Source organism: Puntigrus tetrazona, unplaced genomic scaffold (assembly GCF_018831695.1).
Source record: "Puntigrus tetrazona isolate hp1 unplaced genomic scaffold, ASM1883169v1 S000000143, whole genome shotgun sequence".
Classification (NCBI taxonomy): domain Eukaryota; kingdom Metazoa; phylum Chordata; class Actinopteri; order Cypriniformes; family Cyprinidae; genus Puntigrus; species Puntigrus tetrazona.
In genome coordinates this window covers 30,598-52,860 of record NW_025047820.1, presented here as the reverse complement: position 1 = coordinate 52,860, position 22,263 = coordinate 30,598, and the positions used below count along the sequence as shown (strand labels likewise).

At 42.1% G+C, this 22,263-nt stretch overlaps 1 protein-coding gene across 1 annotated transcript in view; it reads left to right on the top strand.

The window, feature by feature from the left end:
• Positions 1–22,263, top strand: part of LOC122332688 (arf-GAP with SH3 domain, ANK repeat and PH domain-containing protein 2-like) — a 37,076-nt gene that overhangs the window by 12,165 nt on the left and 2,648 nt on the right. Inside the window, 22 exon segments of the mRNA XM_043230064.1 lie at positions 299–374; positions 8,867–8,953; positions 9,584–9,595; positions 10,462–10,562; positions 10,850–10,919; positions 11,676–11,763; positions 12,250–12,298; positions 13,910–14,073; positions 15,476–15,609; positions 15,788–15,879; positions 16,977–17,163; positions 17,521–17,606; positions 17,713–17,828; positions 18,108–18,175; positions 19,339–19,446; positions 19,523–19,772; positions 19,844–19,849; positions 19,852–20,025; positions 20,140–20,203; positions 20,853–20,914; positions 21,021–21,211; positions 21,722–21,844. Of these exon segments, the coding sequence (XP_043085999.1) occupies positions 299–374; positions 8,867–8,953; positions 9,584–9,595; positions 10,462–10,562; positions 10,850–10,919; positions 11,676–11,763; positions 12,250–12,298; positions 13,910–14,073; positions 15,476–15,609; positions 15,788–15,879; positions 16,977–17,163; positions 17,521–17,606; positions 17,713–17,828; positions 18,108–18,175; positions 19,339–19,446; positions 19,523–19,772; positions 19,844–19,849; positions 19,852–20,025; positions 20,140–20,203; positions 20,853–20,914; positions 21,021–21,211; positions 21,722–21,844 (2,308 nt within the window).

Below are 22,263 nucleotides of genomic sequence, written 5' to 3'. Positions count from 1 at the left end.
CCATAGCAAAATGAATAAAGTCATGCGTGTGAAGAGAAATGTGTGGGATGGGCAGCACACCTGTGCCGGCTTGGCACCATCCCCATCAGTGTAAAATGTGTGTGTGCTGTGACTGATTGCCCTGCTTTATAGTCGCTTCCCTCCACGCTCCAGTCTGTCACGCTGTTTTGAGTGTGACTGGAATTTGAGAGAGCGCGAAACCTATGAAAAAAGCGTGAGAGAGGAATAGAGATTCCTTGACAATTTACACTTCTTTTTTTTTATAGGACTTGGAATTAAAATTTCTCTCTCCTGTCAGTTTCTTTCAGGAATGTCTGGCTGCAACGGAAAAACTCAAGCAGTACATTGATGCTCTTACGGGACAGCTGAGTGCTGTGAGTGATCCTGCCCATGTTTGTTGCTTAAACAAATTTGTTCTTAATTTATTGAACGGATGACTTGTTCCGCAAACCCTACTTTACAAAGATAATCAGTTGCAATCACACTTAAGAAATAAGGTCGAACAGCCCTATGGTGTTTTTTTTTTCTTCCCGTTTTCATTCATGCTTTTGTTTTGCCAAAGACTGTAAACACAAAATGCCCAAACCTCAAATAAGTGGTGACAGGTTTATCCAAACTGCATTGTAATGCTGCATGAAAGGGAAAGAGAAAATACCGCTACCACTGCTAAATATATTGCCATATAAATAATAATTGTGTATTTGTTCTTGTCATTCAAATTATTATATACTTTTTATACTTGTATTATTCCAAATATAAACATAATAACAGTTATAAAATCAAAAATAAATTGTATAATATATGATTTAATATAGAAACGTCATATGAATTCAGTACAATTTAAAATAATATATATATATTAAAAATTCTAAAAGTATATTGTCAGATTATTGTTATCGTCATTACTTTTGTTCTTTTGCTTTTTATTTTTATTGTTGAATATTACTAATTTCAACAACAATAATAATTATATTTCCCTTTCAGTCGGTCACTCCGAGTCACGTCGGATGACCGCGAATTGGGATCTCGCCGAGAGACCAATCTACGCCAGTGTATCTAAACAAGCCAATTGAAGATTGGCATGCGCTAATCGCATCCAGCTGCCGCTGATCACAGCGCGTGTATAAATAAGCAGCGGGTGCAGCGCATATTCAGCTTTTCGCCGGGCCGAAGCGTGACTGTTCCGCTCCAAAGACGATCTACGAGTGTTGGAGTACGGCGTTTCAGCGGAGGTCGTTTTCCTGCGTCGAGTGGATTGCCACAATCAGGCTGCACTACCCCCTGTTTGTGTGCAGCGGCTATCCCCTGTTGCGCAGCACTAAAAAGAGCATTGTGGTGCGTCTTTTTAAAGACGACGTTACGTCTGGCAAACTCGCGCGTCTTGGAAGACAGCGTGGGTCTTGCTTCAGACTCACGTACACCCGTGTGTTTCTGGATGCGGTTGTTACCTGGTGTTAGGTGATGGTCACAATCGTTGCCTGCGTGTGCCTGGGCTTAGCACGCTGAGGTGGCGGTTGTGGATGAATCATTTCCTCGCGGGAGATGGTCATCTCGGAGTGATGGGCGGGCTCTGTCGCCTTGAAAAAGGAGGCGGAGCTTGTGTTTGCTCGACTTGGTTCTCATTCTGGCTGCAGACAGGTGGGCTCCATTTCGTTGTGACACAAAGCTTAAACTCTGCAACCAGTGGAGCTGCAAAAGGCAGTCTGGACCCTCACGTGGGGTATCAGCTGTACCCTCTTGGGCTCCCCCTGATGATCAGAAGTCAATCGCTGCATCGGAAGGTGAGCCAGACATTTCTGGAAGTGAAGATCCGGTTGCTCTGCGTCTACCAGGCGTTGAATGTACTGGATACAGATCTAGAAATGGTGGCTATGCTTGCCCAGGCCGTCGAGGTGATCGGGATCAAGTGGAAACCTCCACTGCTTCCCGGGCCCTCGAGGCTGGACGATTGGTATTTAAGGGTGGCTTGCGCTGGTTCTCAGGGCCCCACCCTGGTACCTTTCTTCCGGAAGTGCATGAGGAGCTTACTGGGATGTGGAAAGCACCTTTCACTGCCAGAAACTGCCCCAGTGGCTCCTCCTCCTTCACCACCCTTGACAGTGGCACAGCCAGGGAGTTACGGTGATCGCCCCCCCAGTGGAGCGGTCAGTTGGGATGCAGCTGTGTCCCAATGCCGTTTCCGCTTAGTGCGGTGATCCTGTGCTCCCCTCCCGGGCCTGCAGGTACTCGCCGGCTCTGAGCGGCAGTGCCTTGTGCGGCCTGTGGACAAGCTGCGTCTGCAGTACACGCTTTGGCGTTGTTGCAGGTTCATCAGGCCAAGGCACTGAAGGATCTGCACAGGGGTGGTCATGACCTGGAAGTTCTGAAAGAACTCTGTATCGTGATGGACCTCGCGCCACGAGCGCACAGAAGGTCACAACGCGGTCTCTGGGTTGTGCGATGGTCACTCACGGTGGTCCAGAAACGCCATCTGTGGCTGTGTCTGGTCGACATGCGCCGAGGTAGACAAGACACGTTCCTTGAATGCCCCCATGTCCCAGACCGGCCACGCCGCGACGCAGTGGAGAACTTTGCCCAGCAGTTCTCCGCTGCCCAGAAGCAGACTGAGGTAAGAAACATCCTGCCTCGGCGTGCAGCTGCTGCCTTCACCCAGCCGCCGGCGGCCCACCTCAGCCAGCTCGTCGCCGAGGGTGCCCCCTGCTGCCGCCACCGCTCCCCGTGCAGTCAACGCAGCAGCCCCCATCTAGGCAGCACCGTGGAGCTGGCAGCAGGGCAGCCACCCAGCCTGTCCAGGCTCCTGCCAAACCTGGAGGAAAGCGCAGGTGCAAGAGGCCCTCAGATCCGGGATGGAGGGAGCTGCTCTGCCGGGCAGAGAATGTTGCCGCTACCTAAAACCTCGACAAGAGCGGTTTCCTCTGTCTCTGGGTCCCCAGGAGAGCGAGGAGTTGAGCGGGCCAGTTCCGCGCCCTCACGCTCTCCTTGGGCTAATATGCAGCAGTGGGAAGACTGGGAGGACGAACCAACAGCCTACCCGCCTCACTTCTGCGGGGATGCAGGTAAGAGTTGCACACACTCAGACCCCGCTTCGGACCGGCCACGAGACGCCCGAGCCGGGTCCCTGCACTCCCCCTCGCTGCCCCATCGCCTGCACGTCGGTGGTTCCGCTCGAGCCGCTAGTTCGGTCTCTGGATGCCTGGTTGAATCTTCCCAGGCTATCCGGTGGCTCCTGCGAACCCTTCGACTTGGCTATATGATTCAGTTCATCCGCGCCCCCAAGTTCAGTGGGATCCGCTATATGTCAGTGAACAATGCGTGTGCCCCTGTCTTGTGGGCGGAGATTGCTGTCCTTCTAGTGAAGGCACGATAAAGCCGCTTCCTCCAGCCGATATGAGGTCGGGGCTTACAGCCCATACTTCATAGTGCCCAAGAAAGGCGGTGGGTTATGACCAATCTTGGATCTGTGAGTCCTGAATCGAGCACTCCCGTTCAGGATGTTGACACAGAAACGCCTATTCAGTGCGTCCGTCCCCAGGATTGGTTGCAGCGATCGACCTGAAGGACACGCGTACTTTCGTGTGTCGATTCTTCCATGCCACAGGCCATTCCTGAGGTTGGCGTTCGAAGGTCGAGCATATCAGTACAAGTCCTACCCTTCGGGCTCTCCCTGTCGCCCGCTGGCGTCTTCATGCAAGTCGCGAAGCAGCCCTTGCTCCACTGAGAGAGTAAAGGCGTTCGCATTCTCAACCAACTGGATGACTGGCTCAGTCCGGGCCCAGTTGTGCGAACACAGGGATCTGGTGCTACAGCACCTCAGCCAGTTGGGGTTTCAGGTCAACCAGGAGAAGAGCAAACTCTGTCCAACGCAGAGGATCTCTCTTTCTTGGGATGGAGCTGGATTCGATCGATCAGATGGCACACCTCACAGAGGAGCGTGCCAATTCGGTGTTGAACTGCTTCAATATGTTCAAGAGCAGGATGGCGGTCCCACTGAAATATTTTCAGAGGCATATGGCAGCCGCGGCCACAGTGATGCCGCTGGGACTAATCCATATGAGACCGCTTCAACATTGGCTACACGATCGAGTCCCGAGGTGGGCGTGGCAAAGTGGCACTCACGGGTTCAAATAACACCGCCTGCCGCCAAACCTTCACCCCGTGGTCAGACCTCTCGTTCCTTCGGGCCGGAGCCCCTGGAGAAGGTCTCCAGGTATGCTGTGGTTTCACGGATGCCTCCACCACCGCTGAGGGGCCACGTACAACGGGCATGCAGTGTCAGGGGTTTGGACGGGCCCTCAACTGCAATGGCACATCAACTGCCTAAAGTTGCTGGCAGTACATCTCGCCCTAGGCAGTCTCGAGAACTGCCTTCGAGGCCAGCATGTACTAGTCTGCACAGACAACATACTGACCGCTTGCGTACATCAACCAACAAGGTGGTCTACGCTCCGTCGTATGTCGCAACTAGCCCACCACCTCCTCCTCCTATGGAGTCGGAAGTTCTGAGGTCGCTCTCGCCATTCACATTCCAGGAGTGTGCAACCAGGCAGCCGACGAGGCTGTCGCGAGCTGCACTACCCGGAGAATGGAGACTCCATCCCGGGCGGTTCAGCTGATTGGGAACGTTTCCGAGCCACTCAGGTAGACCTGTTTGCCTCTCCAGAGACTTCCCATTGCCCACTGGCACACAGCTGGCTGCGGGGCCTTTGCAAGTATGTATTTCCCCAGTGAGCCTTCTTGCACAGACACTGTGCAAGGTCAGGGAGGACTAGGAGCAGGTCTTGCTAGTAGCACCCTACTGGTGAAGACTTGGTTCCCAGAACTTGTGCTCCTCGCGACAGCCCCTCCTTGGCCGATCCTCTGAGGAAGGATCTTCTGACTCAGAGATGGGGCACCCTTGGCACCCGTGTCCAGACCTCTGGAAACTCCATGTCTGGTCCCTGGATGGGATGCGGAGGCTCTAGGTGACCTACCTCAAGAGGTAGTCGACACCATTTCTTCGGCTAGAGTGCCGTCCCACGAGACAGGCCTATGCCTTGAAGTAGAGCCTGTTCGTCGAGTGGTGTTCTTCTCAGGTGAAGACCCCGAATTGCCCTATCAGTCGTGCTTATCTTCTTGCAGCAAGGGTTGGAGCGAAGGCTGTCTCCCTCCACCCTTAAAGTCTACGTGGCTGCAATCGCTGCAAATCATGACCCCATAGATGGGAGGTCTGTGGGTAAGCATGGCCGGATTATCAGGTTCCTGAGGGAAGCCAGGAGGTTGAATCCTCCACGGCTCCCAACAGTACCCTCTTGGGACCTGTCTGTAGTGCTGACAGCACTGCAGTAGGCTCCGTTGAACCCTTGCCAGCAGTTGTGCTAAAGTTCTTTTATCTATGAAGACATTGCTCCTGCTCGCATTGGCCTCCATCAAGAGGGTAGGGGACCTGCAGGCTTTTTCGGTCGACGATTCGTGCCTACAGTTTGGGCTCGCGGATTCCCAGGTACCACTGAGGCCACGGCCCGGCTACGTGCCCAAGGTTCCCACTACCCCCTTCAGAGACCAGGTGGTGAACCTTCAAGCGCTGCCCCTGGAGGAGGCAGACCCAGCCCTGACGTTGCTTGTCCCGTCCCCGAGCACTCCGATGCTACGTTGACCGGACACAAAGCTTCAGGACCTCAGTCCAGCTCGTTTGTCACAGAGGCCGGCAGAAGGGGAGTGCCGCCTCCAAGCAGAGGATGGCTCACTGGATAGTGGACGCCATTACCCTAGCATACCAAGCACAGGGTATGCCCTGCCCCCCCTTCAGGTTGCGGGCACACTCAGCAAGTGTTGCATCGTCCTGGGCGGTGGCTCGTGGCACCTCGCTGACAGATTGTAGAGCTGCGGGCTGGGCGACCCCAACACGATTGCTAGATTCTATAGCTCACGTGTGGAACCGGTATCCTCCTGTGTTCTCACCTCAAACTGGTAGAAGCACTGAGAGGCCCGGTTTCGGGTCGGCTTGTTAACCGCTCCAGAGCGTCCATACAGTAGACCCTGTCGAGCTCCTCCATTCCCCTCGGCAGCCAGATGTTGCGGAGCATCCGGCGCCAGGCCCTCTCGATGAATCCGTGAGAACCGGTGAGGGCTGGGAGCCATGTAAAGTACCCCAAGAGGACTTTATGTGTGTATTTCCACGGCATAGCCTTAGAGCCCCGTGTTTCCCCGGCAGACCTTTCTGCCCGTCTAAGAGGGTTCAATCACCTCCAATTTTCCATATGCAAACTGAAATACTGTCCATATGCGTATTCGTTCCGAGACCTCCTACGGGAAGGCTGGACTTCGCGACGCCCCTGTTCACTAGAACGTGGGACGTTTCCCAGTGTTCCAGTCTTACGAATGGGTAGTGTTACAAAAGTAGCTGGCTTCTTGTGGTTGAGCCCGGCCTACGCCGATAGACTGAGGGGCTTGTGGGCTCCACAGGACACTGGAAGAGGCAGCGTCCATGGCGTTTTGGTAGGGATCCCAATTCGGCCGGTCATCCGACGTGACTCGGAGTGACCGACTGAAAGGGAACGCGTCTCGGTTACGTATGTAACCCTCGTTCCCTGAAGAAGGGAACGGAGGCGTCACGCCCCGTCGCCACGGTGCTGCACCTCTGCTGAAGGGGCCGGGTCACTAGCTCGGCTCCTCAGCGAAAACCTGAATATGCGCTGCACCCGCTGCTTATTTATACACGCGCTGTGATCAGCGGCAGCTGGATGCGATTAGCGCATGCCAATCTTCAATTGGCTTGTTTAGATACACTCGAAGTAGATTGGTCTCTCGAAGCGAGATCCCAATTCGTCGGTCATCCGACGTGACGTCTCCGTTCCCTTCTTCAGGGAACGAGGGTTACATACGTAACCGAGACGTTTTTCTTATTATTATCATTATTAGTATTACCCCCCTAATTCCATCCTTTTAGCTCTTATCTTATAGCACAATGCGACTGAGATATTTTTACCACTTGACAGCTCTTTAGCTTTTAAATGTAACATAATTATACTAAACTGACATTCTGAATGTAAATGCAAAGCGTTTATCATTTAAGGAGTAACGGCTTGCTTGAGAAAAGGTCAGAATGCATAACAAGTGTTGAATTCAAACTAGCTTTAAATAATACAGACAGATAACCTGTATATTATCTGTCAAGCAATTTGATAGATTAGGCACTATATACTCCAAATCCATTCAGGCAAACAGGATGAGCTGTGTGTGTGTGTGTGTTTATTGGAGGCATGGTCATGTGGTGGAGCGGCTAATCGGTATTCAGAACACATCTCACTTTACAGCAATGAAGCTCAGGATGAGCACGACATCGGCCCAAATCACTTAATCCATGCTATAATATAGATCCCCCAGTGTATTATTATTAATATTTTCATGAATTATATTTAATGAAATATTTCTATGTATTCCATCTCAAAAGCAAGGTTGAAAATTGAAAAGTACTGGGTATCCTTTACATCCTTTTTTCATTCTCAGACAAATATATGTCAATCCAAGTGAGTCGATTACTCATGCTGAGCAGCCAATGACTTTTGGGCAATCGTTCTGCATCTTTATGGCATCCCATCATCCCTCGAGCTAACACAGTGTGCATTCTCAATGTTCTTCATCTCTTTCACCTCCCTCACGCGCTTTGTATAGTCAGCCCAGATCAATAGTTTGTAGGCTAAAAATAGTTCAGTCGATCATCTCAATATGTGTACACCCACACTGATGTTACAGAGCTGGCCAAGTGACTCACGTTGAAGTATTAGTGGTTTTTACTTAACAAGGCCAGAATCTTAGATATAAAGTTTCATCCGGCTAAAAAAAAACTATTTTTATTGGTATAGTTGGACTGTTGGTCTGGTTTTATCTGGTTAACCTGCTGATCTCCTGCTGATTGACAAGCATCCAAAATTTCTTTTTATGTTTTGTTAACTAACAACATTTTGTCAGTTAAAATAAAGCCCAGATAAAAAAAAATATTACATGAAAAACTTCTTAACAATTCTTGAAACACAATTACAATAATGAAATAAAAGCTAATTAAAAACATAAATAAATAATATAGTAAATAATCACATCCAAAATCATCCAAGTTTTTCTTTACATAATATATTTGTGTATACTGTGTACATTTATTATGAATATATAAATACCAACACATGTATGTATATATTTAAGAAAAATATGCTGTTTTTATATTATATTATTATATATATATATATATATATATATATATATATATATATATATATATATATATATATATATAACATCAAATTTAAATAAATATATAAATGCATTTTCATGTAAAGACTTTCAAAATAAATACTGAATGTGTGTGCTTTAATATGTAAGTAATGAACACAGTACAAACACATATTATGTAAAGAAAAACTTTTATTTTGCATGCAGTTAATCTTTTGACAGCGCTAATAATAATATATATGAATAATACTAAATGAACACTGCTAAAAACGAACCAGAACCACATTTTAATGATGGTAAAAATGTGGATGCTTTTAGTGAACATCCCAGATTCTCACTGTAGAACCACAACAGAGCGGCTTTTGTTTGCTTCGAGCACGGCGCATCAAGGTTACCAGCCTCCGCCGCTCTATGTCACACCGACACAATCGGAGAAAAATCAGCACTGTAAGCAGCTGGTAACAGTACATTTATGACTGATAAAGCAGACGGCTTCTTTCAGCTGCAGTGAAGTTGTGAGTGACAGACAACTTAATGAAAGGGCCATTGTCTTACCCAAAGCCTAAGTAATTACACATATAAAAACACAGCTGAAGCAATGTACAAGGAGGAGAGGATGTGTTTGGAGGAATTTAAGCGTGTGTGTGTGTGTGTGTTTATATAGATCAAACATAAGCAGGAAGATGAGAAGAGACAGCTCTGTTCTCTCAGAGATCAGCTCAGACCGGCTCTGCAGCCCGAATTCAAGGAGGTAAAGAATGACACTGTTTGCACCTCATTCCCGCGCCACTGGCACACACATTTTTCTTGCTTTGGAATTTGCACACATTTCTCATGCGTGCTTTCCCTTATTACACTCGCAGCTTTTCAATTTCCAGATTTTGAACAGGTTTTTCTAATCCTTTCTTTGTCTATGATCTTGCATTGTGAGGTTTACTGTAGCTGAAGGCTTGTATGTAAAGTGGAGACTGGGGCAAGTTGTCACAAGGACTATTTCCCAGTGTCTAGTACAAAAAACTGGACTCTGTTGTGCATTGTATAGGACTGCGCTATGTGTAAGCCACTGCTGTGCTCTATGTTTTTCCTGTCTCAGAGTTCACCCACCACTATTGATTCACTCCAGGAAAATCAATAACATTTTATGTTGCTGTGCATGGTGGTATATATTATTTGTCAGGGTAATAAATAGACAGGGTCTTAAGGAGTAATTTGTTAGTCCTATTCAAGTATTTAATGGGATTATGGTGGATGGGGATCAATGTATATTTGTTATTGTCGATCATCTTCTACAATAATTAAAAAAGTAATAATAAAATTGACTGGAATGTGAAGGGCAGCTATTAATATAATTGTTTTTCTAAATGCCTCACTGACAAAATAGCAGTCTAGGAGAGTAAGTTGAGACTTTTTTTTAAATTAGCATGTGATTGTTCTGCATGTTCTGTCACCTCATGTTTCCCACTGTAGCTGAAATAATGTAGCATGTGAAATTTTCGCTGTAGATGTCTATTGTAATTCTAGAACTGTTAATACATTTTTTTTTAATTATTTTGTTTATTATTTTATTATTTTTAGTAACAATTACATAATTTCAGGTATGTTTTGAAATGGTGTCCTTGTATTATTTAACCCAAAATATTCCTCTTTTTTTTTGTTTAGTTCATAAATGACATGAGTTAAAAGATGAATGACATTTATCTGCTTCGCATTTCTTGCACGTATCGTCTCTTCATCATAAGTGTGAGCTGGTACTTCCTTTCGTGTTAGCACCTCTCTGCATGAATGATGTGAAGTTTGTGTGACTTTCTCCTAAGCTCGAGTAGTTTGGGTTTCAGGTTCAGCTACGTCAGCTAAAAAAGAAACTCGAGTCATCATTTAATCCCCCTCATTTCATTCTAAGCCTTTATGACATTCCTTTTTCCGTGAAATACAAAAGAATGTGTTTCACACAATGTTCAAGCTGCTATTTTCTATTAAATAAAAGTGACTGACCTGCGACCTAGTTACATGGACTGATTTTATCGGCCTTTATCATTTTCGTAGCTGAAAGTCCATGGTTTCCTTCAAACGTTCATTCTACTAAAATGAGAAGAAGGAACATTTGTGTTCACAAGAACAAAAAAGAAATAAAATGATACACTACCTATCCCTTTAAGCGTTTTTTGTGCAATTCCCATTCATAGAGGCTATGAACATCAACAAAGCTTTTGGGCGCCACATATAAACCATAACATTCCCGTTTATGTTTCTTTTGTTCAGGATTCTCTGAGCAGACAGACTGTGTACAGCATGCATCAGCTTCAAGGCAACAAGCAATATGGCACAGAGAAATCAGGCTACCTCTACAAGAGGAGTGATGGGTAAATGAACGAATGTTGTAGCAAACGGTTGTGATATTATCAGAGTCCCGTTCCCGGATCCTGCATTCTTCAAACGTGAAGTATAATCCAGTCATTCATTAAGATTTCGCTGATAGATCCTTTCTGAAGCGCTCTGGTAGCCCTTCGTTTCAAATTATTCATGTGCTGTAGGACACGCTGTGCTGGGAATTTCCACACGTATCTGTTTCTGCATTTACTATATAGCTTTGTGTTGATTGAGGAGAATGTGATGTGGATTCTGTGCCGTAATCTCATTTCTCTAATAGGTTGAGGAAGATGTGGCAGAAGAGGAAATGTACCGTGCAGAACTGCTATCTTACCATCGCTCATGGAACTGTGAGTATTCACATCGCTCTGTAAATCCAGCAGAAAGCATTTATTCTTCTGCTGGATTCTGTGATAAATGCGAATGCATCCTAGATATAGGATGTTCAGCTCTACAGTGCGGGTTATGCCGCCGTGGTATAGCCATTAGTAAAGCACCCTTTGGGTTTTTAGTTTGCAAAATGAAAGTGACATATTTCTATCAGAAATGTCTGTAAGGTCTATGCAGACCTATTAGGAAATTTTTGTTGCATGAATATGATATCGAACAACTCGCCTTAAAATGGCGTTTTACACCTAGTATTGTAGTATTGTAATGTGTAAATCTTTCCTTTTTTAATTTTGTAAAATCTTATGAATATGACACACTGGACACACTGATATTAAAATTTTGTTACACTACAGTTCACTGCTACACTAAAGTTTGGTGTTATAAGATGCATAATGTATATGAAGTCTCTTTTGCTCAAAATTAAAAAAATAAAAATCTGAAAACTGATTACTTCAGTTTTTTGTCTCACATCACGACATATCTTATAATCTTTATGTTTCTTTATTTATTAATTACGATTATTATTTGCTTATTTTATTTACAATATATGAATATTCAACTATTTATATTTTATCTCATATTTTACATTTTATGCTTCTGTGATGTTTAGTTGTGTGGATATCTCCAGCTGAAACCTGTGCTGATACACAGTACAAACGAGGTGTAAATTAATGTCACGATTAGTTGAGTGATGAAGTGCTATGTGTTTGTTGCAGCCTAATAAATCACCAGCTAAACTCAACCTCCTCACCTGCCAAGTCAAACCAAGTCTGGAAGACAAGAAATGCTTTGACCTCATCTCACGTGAGTTAACCATTCATTCCCTCAGCATTCCTCAAACGAGAGCTCGGTCCCATGTGGTTATAATAGAAAATAAACCCCATCGAAGGTAGATTTCAGGATCTTCACGTCAAGCCGAAGCGTACCAGCCTCAGGATATTTTTGGTGAAGAGAACTGCTTAATTGTATCTGCATGCATCCATGCATTATTCTGGCCTCAGGTCTCTAGTGCCATTATTATGTTATGTAACTATCGTGGCATATGTTGCTATATAATACTGGAGTCCTTGAACTAAAGGCAGGTTTTTCTGAAAACAGGGCACTGTTTAAATTCTGTATTTACACTCGAACACAAATAGTTCCTTCCTGCCACTTGTATTTTAACAAAAGACCTCAAACCTGTTTTATCTCTCCTGATTGTTTGCTGATTACACGTTAGCTGGTGCCAGCTGAGGAGGAATTGTGAATTTGCAAGGAATAACGAGGATTGTTGTTTTTTTGTTTTTTTAGATAATCGCACCTACCATTTTCTGGCTGATGATGAATCTGATTGTGTGGCGTAAGTATTCAGAAATTGTGAGCGCTCAAAAAAGAAAGAATTGTTTATTCGCAGCGACAAATGTTACCCAAATGGCCCTCTTTGGTGTGTTAATATTTCAGCCTCAGAGAACCCACTCAAGCATTTATTTACCTGGATAAGTCTATTTTATCATAATTACACATAAATCCAAGCAATATAAAGCAACACACTATTTTTTTCATACTACGTTTATCTATAACTATGCACATCATCAATTAATACAGGGATATTTTAAATAATGCATTGCTCTTAAATTTAATTATACTTTTAAATATTGAGTAATTAACTACATATAGTTACTATATGGTTAGTCTTTGGCTTAGGTTACTTGGATGCAATCATGCATATTTTAATGTCATTAGTACGAATAACGTGTAACAAGGACACCATAAAATAAAGTGTTACCAAAATTTTGAAGAGCTTGATGCTTTTTTAGAATTTTCAACAGGGTTTAGTTAACATCCTGGCTGTGAACTATGATTTAATACTTTCTAGTTGGATGCAAGAGAAAGTATCATCATTCTGATTCGCATCTGGTTGGACATAATCCTATTTTTTTTTTTTGAGAAAAACATTGCATTTCACTACAATTCTGTGTTGAATAGGCATTAATGTTTTTATTGAAGAATGACACATTAGACCGAGCAAAAAGGACAGCAAAGACTTTTACAATGTTTCAGAAAAAGAAAATTGTAGAAATAGATGTTTATGGAATTACACTTACATGTATTGAGAAGAAATACGTGCAAACAAATATTGCATCAATAAATTAATTTTAAAACGTAAGTTTAAAAAGAAAACATTATAAATTTGAACACGTTTGAACAAGCGAATAAGAGTGAATAAAAAAGAGACTTTTTAATATATAAAATTATACCAAGCCCAAGCTTTTGAACGCTTGTGTAATTAGCTTTATCACTGCTTAATAAACACGCTTGTATAAAGATGATCTCAGAGCTTACAGACTCACTGATTTCATGGTCTCTTTAAAGAGAAATGCTTTTAGTCTGCCAGACACTGATCTGTCTGAGTCTCAGTCTACCCATGTGACTGTCAGATGAGAATGTGTGGACGGCGTCAGATAGGAAAGAGCTTGTATCATTTTCAGCTTGCACACACACACACCTCTCCCAAGCTGACCTTTCCATCTTGACAACGTAACAGAGCCTCCTTTCTTGGAGAGAAAGAAAAATATGTAACATTTCTTTCTCTGATGCGGCTGTCTGTACAATGATTGAAGTGCCTCCCATGTCAGATCACAGCCCAAGCTAAATGTCAGAGCTGAAGAGGAGCGAGTCAAAAGATTATTGATAGTCACATTTTTTTTTTTTTACAAACAAATTTATTCACTAAATAGAATTGCCCAAAGCCTTGCACTGCTTACAAAAATCCCCCAAGCTGTGACCGAGGGCGTCTTCTCATTAACTGCTGATGAACTCTGATGTAACCTCTTAAAGCAGGATCATTATTAGTCACAAATGACTTTTTCACGCATGGTGCCACCCGGAAATACTGATGTTATTTCGATCTGAAGTTTCTTATCGCCCTCTAATGGTTATATTTGTTTTTGCACCATTCTAAAAATATCAGGTGGATATCTGTGCTTACAAACAGTAAGCAGGAAGCTCTAAATGTGGCTCTGGATGAGAGGAAGCCGAGTGGGGAAAACAGCGTTGAGGATCTGACACGAGCCATTACTGAGGATATTCGCCGCTTGCCTGGAAACAACGTTTGCTGTGACTGTGGGGCTCCAGGTGCAAAAATAAAATGTTTGCAGTAACACAAATGTTTTTGGACATGCACGTGAAGTATTGCGCTACCATTTTACATGAATAGTGTAATAATTCAGAATACCATTTTAGTTTCCCCAGTCTTAAATATTTTGTTTAGTACAGTGGTTATAACTTTGTTAGTGTTTTAGTTCCAGAAGACTGTAAAAATGAAATGCAGGTTAAAAGTGAGTTCGGTCATCTTTTAGCTACAAACGTCTAAAGTCAAGGGAAACTAACAATTCTTACAGACAGTGCTTATATGATAGGAGTTCTTTGTGTTTGTTTCAGCAGCGCAGTTGGAATAAAACAGGTTTAGAAACAGAAACTAAGCAGTTTAAGCAAACAGCTGCTTTAGAAATGGGGCCCCGTCTAACACCTTGAGCTGGTGCTCTGCTCATGCTGTTTTTTTCCAAGGCCTACGCATAAATCATGTTTAATTAAATTACAATCCAGTGAGTGAACATGAGCGAACGGCCTGAAGGATTTATTGGCACATTTCCTCTAAGAATTGCTAATGTTTTGGCTGGAGAGTTCAGATTTTCCTCGGCTGCACCTTTCTCCTTTGCAAAAAGCAAGAGCATGTGTCACTGAATACTACTGGAGCGCTTTTAAACTTGGTCAGTGTTATAATCATACTAATTATAATATTTTGAATTAACTTTTCGTTTTAGATTTTCAGTTTTAATTGTTATTTTAGTTTGAAATGTATTTATTTCATGCCAAGCATACTACAAATATATTTTTAAATTTATGTACTTTGCATTTAAAGTTTGATATTATTCAGAGATCATACAATCCTTATCAAAAGTGACATTAAAACACATTTTAGACTTTACAATGTTAAGAAAAGTGCATTGTGCATAAGTAATATGCAAAGTAATATTTAATTATAAAGGTTATATCAGTAAATCTGGAGTTATCTTTCAGTAAATAATAGATTATATACAAAATAAATGTATTTTAAATATATTACTTTTCACTAGGGGTGTTATTGTAGTTTTATTGATTTTGTTGTTGTTTTCATTTATCTTTAAATGAATAGTTCACCCAAAAAGAAAATTTGTTCATTCGGTCATCATTTACTCACCCTCAAGTAGTTCCAAACCTGTATGAATGTCTTTGTTCACAAAGGAAGATATTTAAAAATATATATTTTATTTTATTCATATCTTTTTTTTTTGCAGTATTTTTTTTTCTACTATGGAAGTCAGTCTTTATTTGTACTGTGTAAATAAGTTGTACTTCAATGCAAAAAACACGAGGGATATAAAATGGCTTATTTTGTCAAGCAGGTTGTATTTACAGTTACTTAGCCCTTTTTTAACCCCAGTTTCTGACTGTCAGGCAGCTGATAATATGTTTATCTTATATTCTTTCCTTTCAGATCCGTCTTGGATCTCTATAAACCTGGGAATCCTCACATGCATTGAGTGCTCAGGGATACATCGGGAAATGGGTGTACATTATTCACGCATTCAGTCACTTTCTCTGGACAAACTGGGCACTTCAGAATTGCTGGTGAGGATCTACAGTGCCCAACAGATGAGGAAAATTTATTTATGCGCTGTTTACTGTAGCAGGTTGTCATCTTTAACGCATCCATGTATAGAGAGAGAGTTTTTCACAGTATGACAATATCAGCAATTTGTTATTATCCCGCAGATTTATGGTTCTTTCTCTCTCTTTTGCTCCTTAGTTGGCAAGAAACGTGGGGAATTCGGGTTTTAATGAAATTGTGGAGGCCAATCTTCCCAGTCCCTCTGTGAAGCCGTCAGCAGAGAGTGACATGTGAGTGATGAGCAGCTCTGTAATAGCTCTTCAAATGGCAGCCAAATGGTCTCTGTGTGTCCATAGCACCCTGTGTCTTTAGCGTTTCCCAAAGTATTCGTACCGCTCAATTTATTTGATTTTTTTCCCTGCAAAAGAGCACTATTCCCGACTGGGCCGGCCTTAACTCGTCTGTACACAATTAACCTGTCTGCAGATGGTGCAAAGCTTTTAAATTTGTTTTAAATTGATCATTCATGAAATCATTTAAAAGCTGAGGAACATCCAAATTACTTTAACCATCAAACCGAACAGTTTGATTTAGGATATATGGTTGTTTTCACTACTCTCACTAGCCGCCCATTAATGAACAGCGCTATTATTAGATTGTTGCACAGAGCCCTGAAATAACATGTTAAGAGGACATGCTTAGTTCACTCCATTGTTCGCTTCACATCCATATCAGAAATCATTCTAATATGCTGATAATAGAAACATTTCTTAATAAACTGTGAAGATATACAGCAATTATTCGAAAAATAGATATCTTTTGTAACATATCTTTTCTAAATGTATGTACTTTTTTTTTTTAAACATATTTTTTGTAAAAAAAATAATTCTTTCAAGAAAATAAAATCTTTCTGGCCTAGCAGTAGTTGTAATACTAAAAGGTACAGGAGCAAAAATAACATGCAGTTTTGAGGATCAAAGCGAGGGTGCAAGTTGGTCACGTGACATAAATAACAGGTGTTTTTTGTTGAAGAATATTTCGATTTTTGATTAACATAACTGAGTTGACTTCAGGCGCGCTATTAAAGCGTGGCCCCTTTAAGAGCTCTCACAGCTGTTATCTGCTGGTGTCTGTCTCAGAGCTCAGGGCTGGATTTTGTCCTAATGGCAGTCTCTGTAGTGTTTCAACCCACATCTGCCCAACGTTGTAACCTGAAAAGAGAGGAGATTTGCATTAATGAGAGCTCCAGTTATGTTGTCTCCTGCCATCTGTGGCTTGTAATGCTCTAGTAGACATGGCTGAGATATTACAAATTGGACACCTGTTAATTCCCTCTGCCATTTTTGATAACCAATAAACCTGTTATAATAATTTGTGTTGTTTTCAGGGCCATACGAAAGGATTTCATTCTCTTAAAGTATATGGAGTGGCAGTTTGCACAGCGTAGCGGCGGCTCACCCGAAACGAAGCGCAAATACCTGCAGGACGCTGTGCACAGTCGGGATGTCTTCAGCCTCTTACAGCTTTACGCTGAGAGAATGGACTTCAGCCTGCCACTGCCATGTCCCCTACAGGTCAGCAGATATAAGCCTCCTGCTTAGAAAAGACAGTCCAACTGTACTCAGTATCGTTCCAAACCTGTGTCTTCTGCAGAACTTAAAAAAAGAGATATCTCGAAGAACGCTGGTAACCAAACAGTTCTGTTACCATTGACTTCCACTGTATTTTTGTCCATACACTGGAAGTCAATGGCCACCTGTACTCTTTAATTGCAAACTAAACTTTCAAAATATCTTATTTTACATTCCTCAAAAGAAAGAAAGTCATACAGGTTTGGAACGAGACGAGAGGTCCCTTAGATGAGTGCATTACCTAACTGTAGATCTTGGCTACTTCTATTTTGCTTACAATTGCGTATTATATTTTGATAGGAAAAGGGGGAAACTGCACTACACCTAGCCGTCCTATTGTCTGACAGGACTTCACTTCATGTGGCTGACTTCTTGTTCCACAACTGGTCGGTTAGAAAAAAAAGCCATTGTTATTCTGAAAGTGGCCTTGAGCAGATTCACATGTAGATTATCTTCATCATAACTGCCTTTTCCTCTTGTTTCCTGTTTCAGTAATAATCTGGACGCTCAGACTGTGAAGGGGAACACTGCTTTGCATTACTGCTGTCAGCACAATAAAACCGAGTGCCTTAAACTTCTGCTCAGAGCCAAGGCCAACACTCATATCAGTGAGTGACTCTAAAACCACAAAGACATTTTTGTTGAGTTGTTTAAGCTTAATGACGTGTTTGTTTATTTGTACAGTTTTTAATTTGAAGTTGCATCTTTTAATAGGGGAAGGTTTTTAACATCAAAAATATTCGAGACTTGTTTCTATAGTATATAGGGTTTTGTCAGCGTCGTATGCTCATCGCGTTCTTTTGACGGCTGGCTTGGCTCGTTCGTCAGGAGTTGATTTACAGAGCAGGATGATAATTGTGCTGATGAAAATTGCTGTTCTGTGATAGAGAATGATAACGGAGAGACGGGGCTGGACGTGGCTCGCAGATTGAAGCACACGCTGTGCGAGGAGCTGGTGAGTCAAAGGGCTTTTCAGCTGGAACTTGTTAAAGCAAGTCTTTATTACTAGGGTATTCATGTGGGTGTAACCTGTGTATTTCACTTTTGTTGAACCAAATGTTCAAAAGCGCTGTACAATTCAGCTATATCTAGGTCGTGGTATTTTCTATAAGCAGGGATCCCGGTGTATTTCAGTAGCTTTTCAGATGCTTGTGATTAAAGGATTTCTTTTAAGTGATAGCATGATTAAAAAGAGTATATTTACATCGTAACATTTATTAATTGCATAAGAATTGTAATAGTTTTGTGAAATTTCTATGCCTGGAAATTACAATGTAAGGTAATATATTTTATAATATAACTAGCTATAAGTGTTATAGCTAGAAAAATATACAATACTTTGTTAGATATTGTTTTGTGAAGCTTCTTGTGCTTATTCATTAGATCAAGAATACAGTAAAACATAACTAATATAATTACAATAAAAACTGCTTTATATGTTCTTATATTTTTATTTATATTTAATTTTTTCATTTGAAATGGCAAATCTGAATTTTCAGCAGCCATTACTCCAGTCTTCACTGACTCTCGATTTTTCAAAAATAATTTTCATATTCTGAATGAATGCTCAAGAAACATTTGTTTTTATCAGTGCTGAATTTTCTTCTAGTTCTCTCTTCAGGATTCTGTAAATGGAATTAAACAAAAATATTTTATTTAAAATAGAAATCTTCTGTTAAATTTTACATGTCTATACTGTCAGTTTTTATTTAATGTATCTTTGCTGAATAAAAGTATTATTTGTGATCATTTAACCAGTCTTAAAGGAATAGTTCACCATTATTGACTCACCCTCAAGTAGTTCCAACCCTGTGTGAATTTCTTCATACAGGAAAGGAAGATATTTTAAGGAAGGATGTAAGCAGGCTATATTTATCACCACTGACTTCCATAGTTTTTTTGTAGTGGTTTTCAAGTCAGTGGTGACCAAAACAGCCTGTTACAAACTTTCTTTTTTTGGCTTACAGATATAGATTACACTAATACTGCAGCAGTAATACCAGCAATCTCTACAAACTCTAATCTTCTTTAAAAACATGTTTACACTTATTACAAACACCTAGAGGTCATGGAAAGGAATTGGTCAAAAAATTGTCTGTAATGATGTGCCGTGTTCAGATCCACCAATCACAGAACAACCAATTCAACATGCACGTGCACGTGGAGTATGAGTGGAGACTGCGGCAAGACGACCTTTATGAGAGCGACGATGACCTAGATGACAAGGTAACAACATAAATAAGTCTATTTGTTTTGTGTATCATGCAATTCATTGTCTAAGGTGAAACCTCCATTTTTGTAGATGGGCCCGGTGAAGAAGGAGCGCTTAGGACGGCCTTTCAGCTTGTATCACAGTAGCTCTGCCTCTCACTCTGGTGGAGGAGGAAGCGGCGGAGGGGGGTTGTTCAACGTGGGCCGGAGGCTGGCAATGGCCCGTGGAGAGAACCGGAGGGAGGTGTACGCCAGTCCCAACTCTCAGACACGCAGCCTCGACAGTCCCCCTCCGCCACCCCCTTCATCGCCCGCACCGCCACTGCCACCTCGAGTCAGAGGTGAAAACTTCTCTTCTTCTTTCTGTTCTTGTCTTCTACAGTCTTGTTTACTCTCCTCGTGTCCTTTCCAGCTCCAAACATCCCCCTCCTCCCCCTCCTATGAGCTCACCTGATGGCTGGACGTCCCATGAAGTGAGCAGCAGTAAGAAACGAACCCCTCCTCCCCCTCTTATCATCCGTCACAAGCGCACCTATTCTGAGCCCGCCCCTCAGATGCCCCCCAGCCCCCACGCTTCACGGCAGGGATCAGCAGGTACGTCACAAACCTGCCAGGTGGTTCTCATTCACTGGTCAATAGGTGTGAAAACCCTGAACGCATATTTTCTTGTCATGTTTACAAGCTAAATAAGTATGTTTTTTTATACAGATTATGGAGTACCTGCTGGCCCGAGGAGCTTCGGCGGTCCAGACTCACCTTTCCAGAAGTGTGTGTAAGTGCATTTGGGGTCATAAATTATGTGTTTTTCTCACTGTGTTTCGAAGTAAAAGCATTAGCAGGCAAATTTAATTATTTAGTTAAGGTGCCAACTGTGAGTAAAATTTGGCTTAAAAAAAGCAACAGAATAAATTAATTGGCTAGGACGTTAGATAAAGCCAATTAATTATAATAAATATTAATTTTAATATATATATGTATATGTCTATATATATATATATATATATATATATATATATATATATATATATATATATATATATATATATATATATATATATACTACCATTCAAATGTTTAAAGTTAGTAGGATTTTTCTAAAAGTTATAATGGCTGGATTTAATTTAATTTGCTTACTGCCGTTTAAGAATCCTATTATTAATGTTGAAAACAATTGTGCTGCTTAACTGTGACTTTTGTTTGATTTTGTGGATGAACAGAAAGTTTAAAATATACAGAAAGTTTAAAACACTGTATTTACTGTTATATATATATATATATATATATATATATATATATATATAGTATACATGTCTTATAGTATATAGACACCCATGATTACACTTTTACAGTAAACTGCACTGATTATATAATACAGTACAATGCAATACAGTACTGTATATTGTGACACATTTCTATTTCAGCTCAGGTTCTCCCAAATACACGTTGTCCACTCTCAACTCCTTATCTGAGCTACCAGAACGAGGTAATTCCTTAACTGTCTAGTTATCTTTCCACTATATTGTCTCCTGTGAAGTTGTTTAGCTTATCACGGCTCATGGTTTTTGTGTCGTGGCTGTAATCTCTCTCAGCGGGCTTTCGAGCAGATGGGGAGTGCAGCTCGTCTCACTTTCTGTATCAAACCCCACAATCTATCAGCAGCGGCGGGCGGCATGCCCCGGCCCTGTCCCCCACCTCCCCGCGCTCCTTCAGCCTGGAGGCTAACGGCAGCTCCACGTCCTCCTGCCACACAGCTCCTCACCCCCTGCCCAGGAAAACTCTGGTGAGAACAGAAACCACGAGCAATGCCTGGACTGGAGAGATAAATATTTGTTCTTTCATAGCTCAAATACACAGATCACTTGGGTATTTCATTTTTTTAGATTTACAGTAATTGTGTAATTTGGGTCCGTATGTTAGTGTAATGTTTTTGTCATAGTCTTTTATGCTCACTGTGTTACAGTAGTTTTCTAAGCACCAGTTACTCCAGTTCTTGTGCGCTTTGCTTCTAACTTCACCTTTCCCAGCTGTTTCACATCAATCAATTTACCAGCACCAAACCAGCTTAAACCAGTCTGTATTCACATGGGAATTACTGCCGGTCTGAGCAGCAGGGGCTGGAGGAATGTTATTTTATTTCGTTTGTCTTCGGCTGTTGGAAAGACATCGAGTGATGCAGGCGTTGCTTGACATTTTCCTCGTACTTGTGGTCTCCCATGACAAATTATTAAAAAATCTATATCGCTTAGAAGCCGCATGAAACAGTTTTGCAACTTCTTGTTTTCGTGTTCAGATGAAGTCGAAGCTGAAGCGCGTCAAGGCCATGTACGACTGCGTGGCGGATCATCACGATGAGCTCACCTTCAACGAGGGTGAGGTTCTGGTGGTGCTCGGAGAGGAGGATGCTGATTGGTGGGTGAGTATAAGAATTAAAGAACGGAGATTGAAAGACATGAAGCTGGAAAATTCATGTCCTGGGAGGACGGTCGCATGTACAGTTCAGTAGCAGAATGGTGAGATCGACCAATCGGTTTCAAGCATTCCAGAAAGCCACGCAAAAGCAGAATTGTGACGTCATGACATGAGTTTTAAGGCCAAGCTGGACAGCTAATTTGCAATGGATCCCTTTGGGAATGCCTGATATATTATTAGTAGGTGATGTATAAGGGAAGAAAGCTGAGTAGTTGAAATTATTATTAGAAACTTTACCATTTTGTTCATAAATTACATTGTCACACCTCAGAGGTTATAAAACCGTTCTGTACATTTTAAATGTAAGTTGCTAACAAATTGTTACAGAAGTATCCGTGTTATTTCAGCATACTACTATAGTAT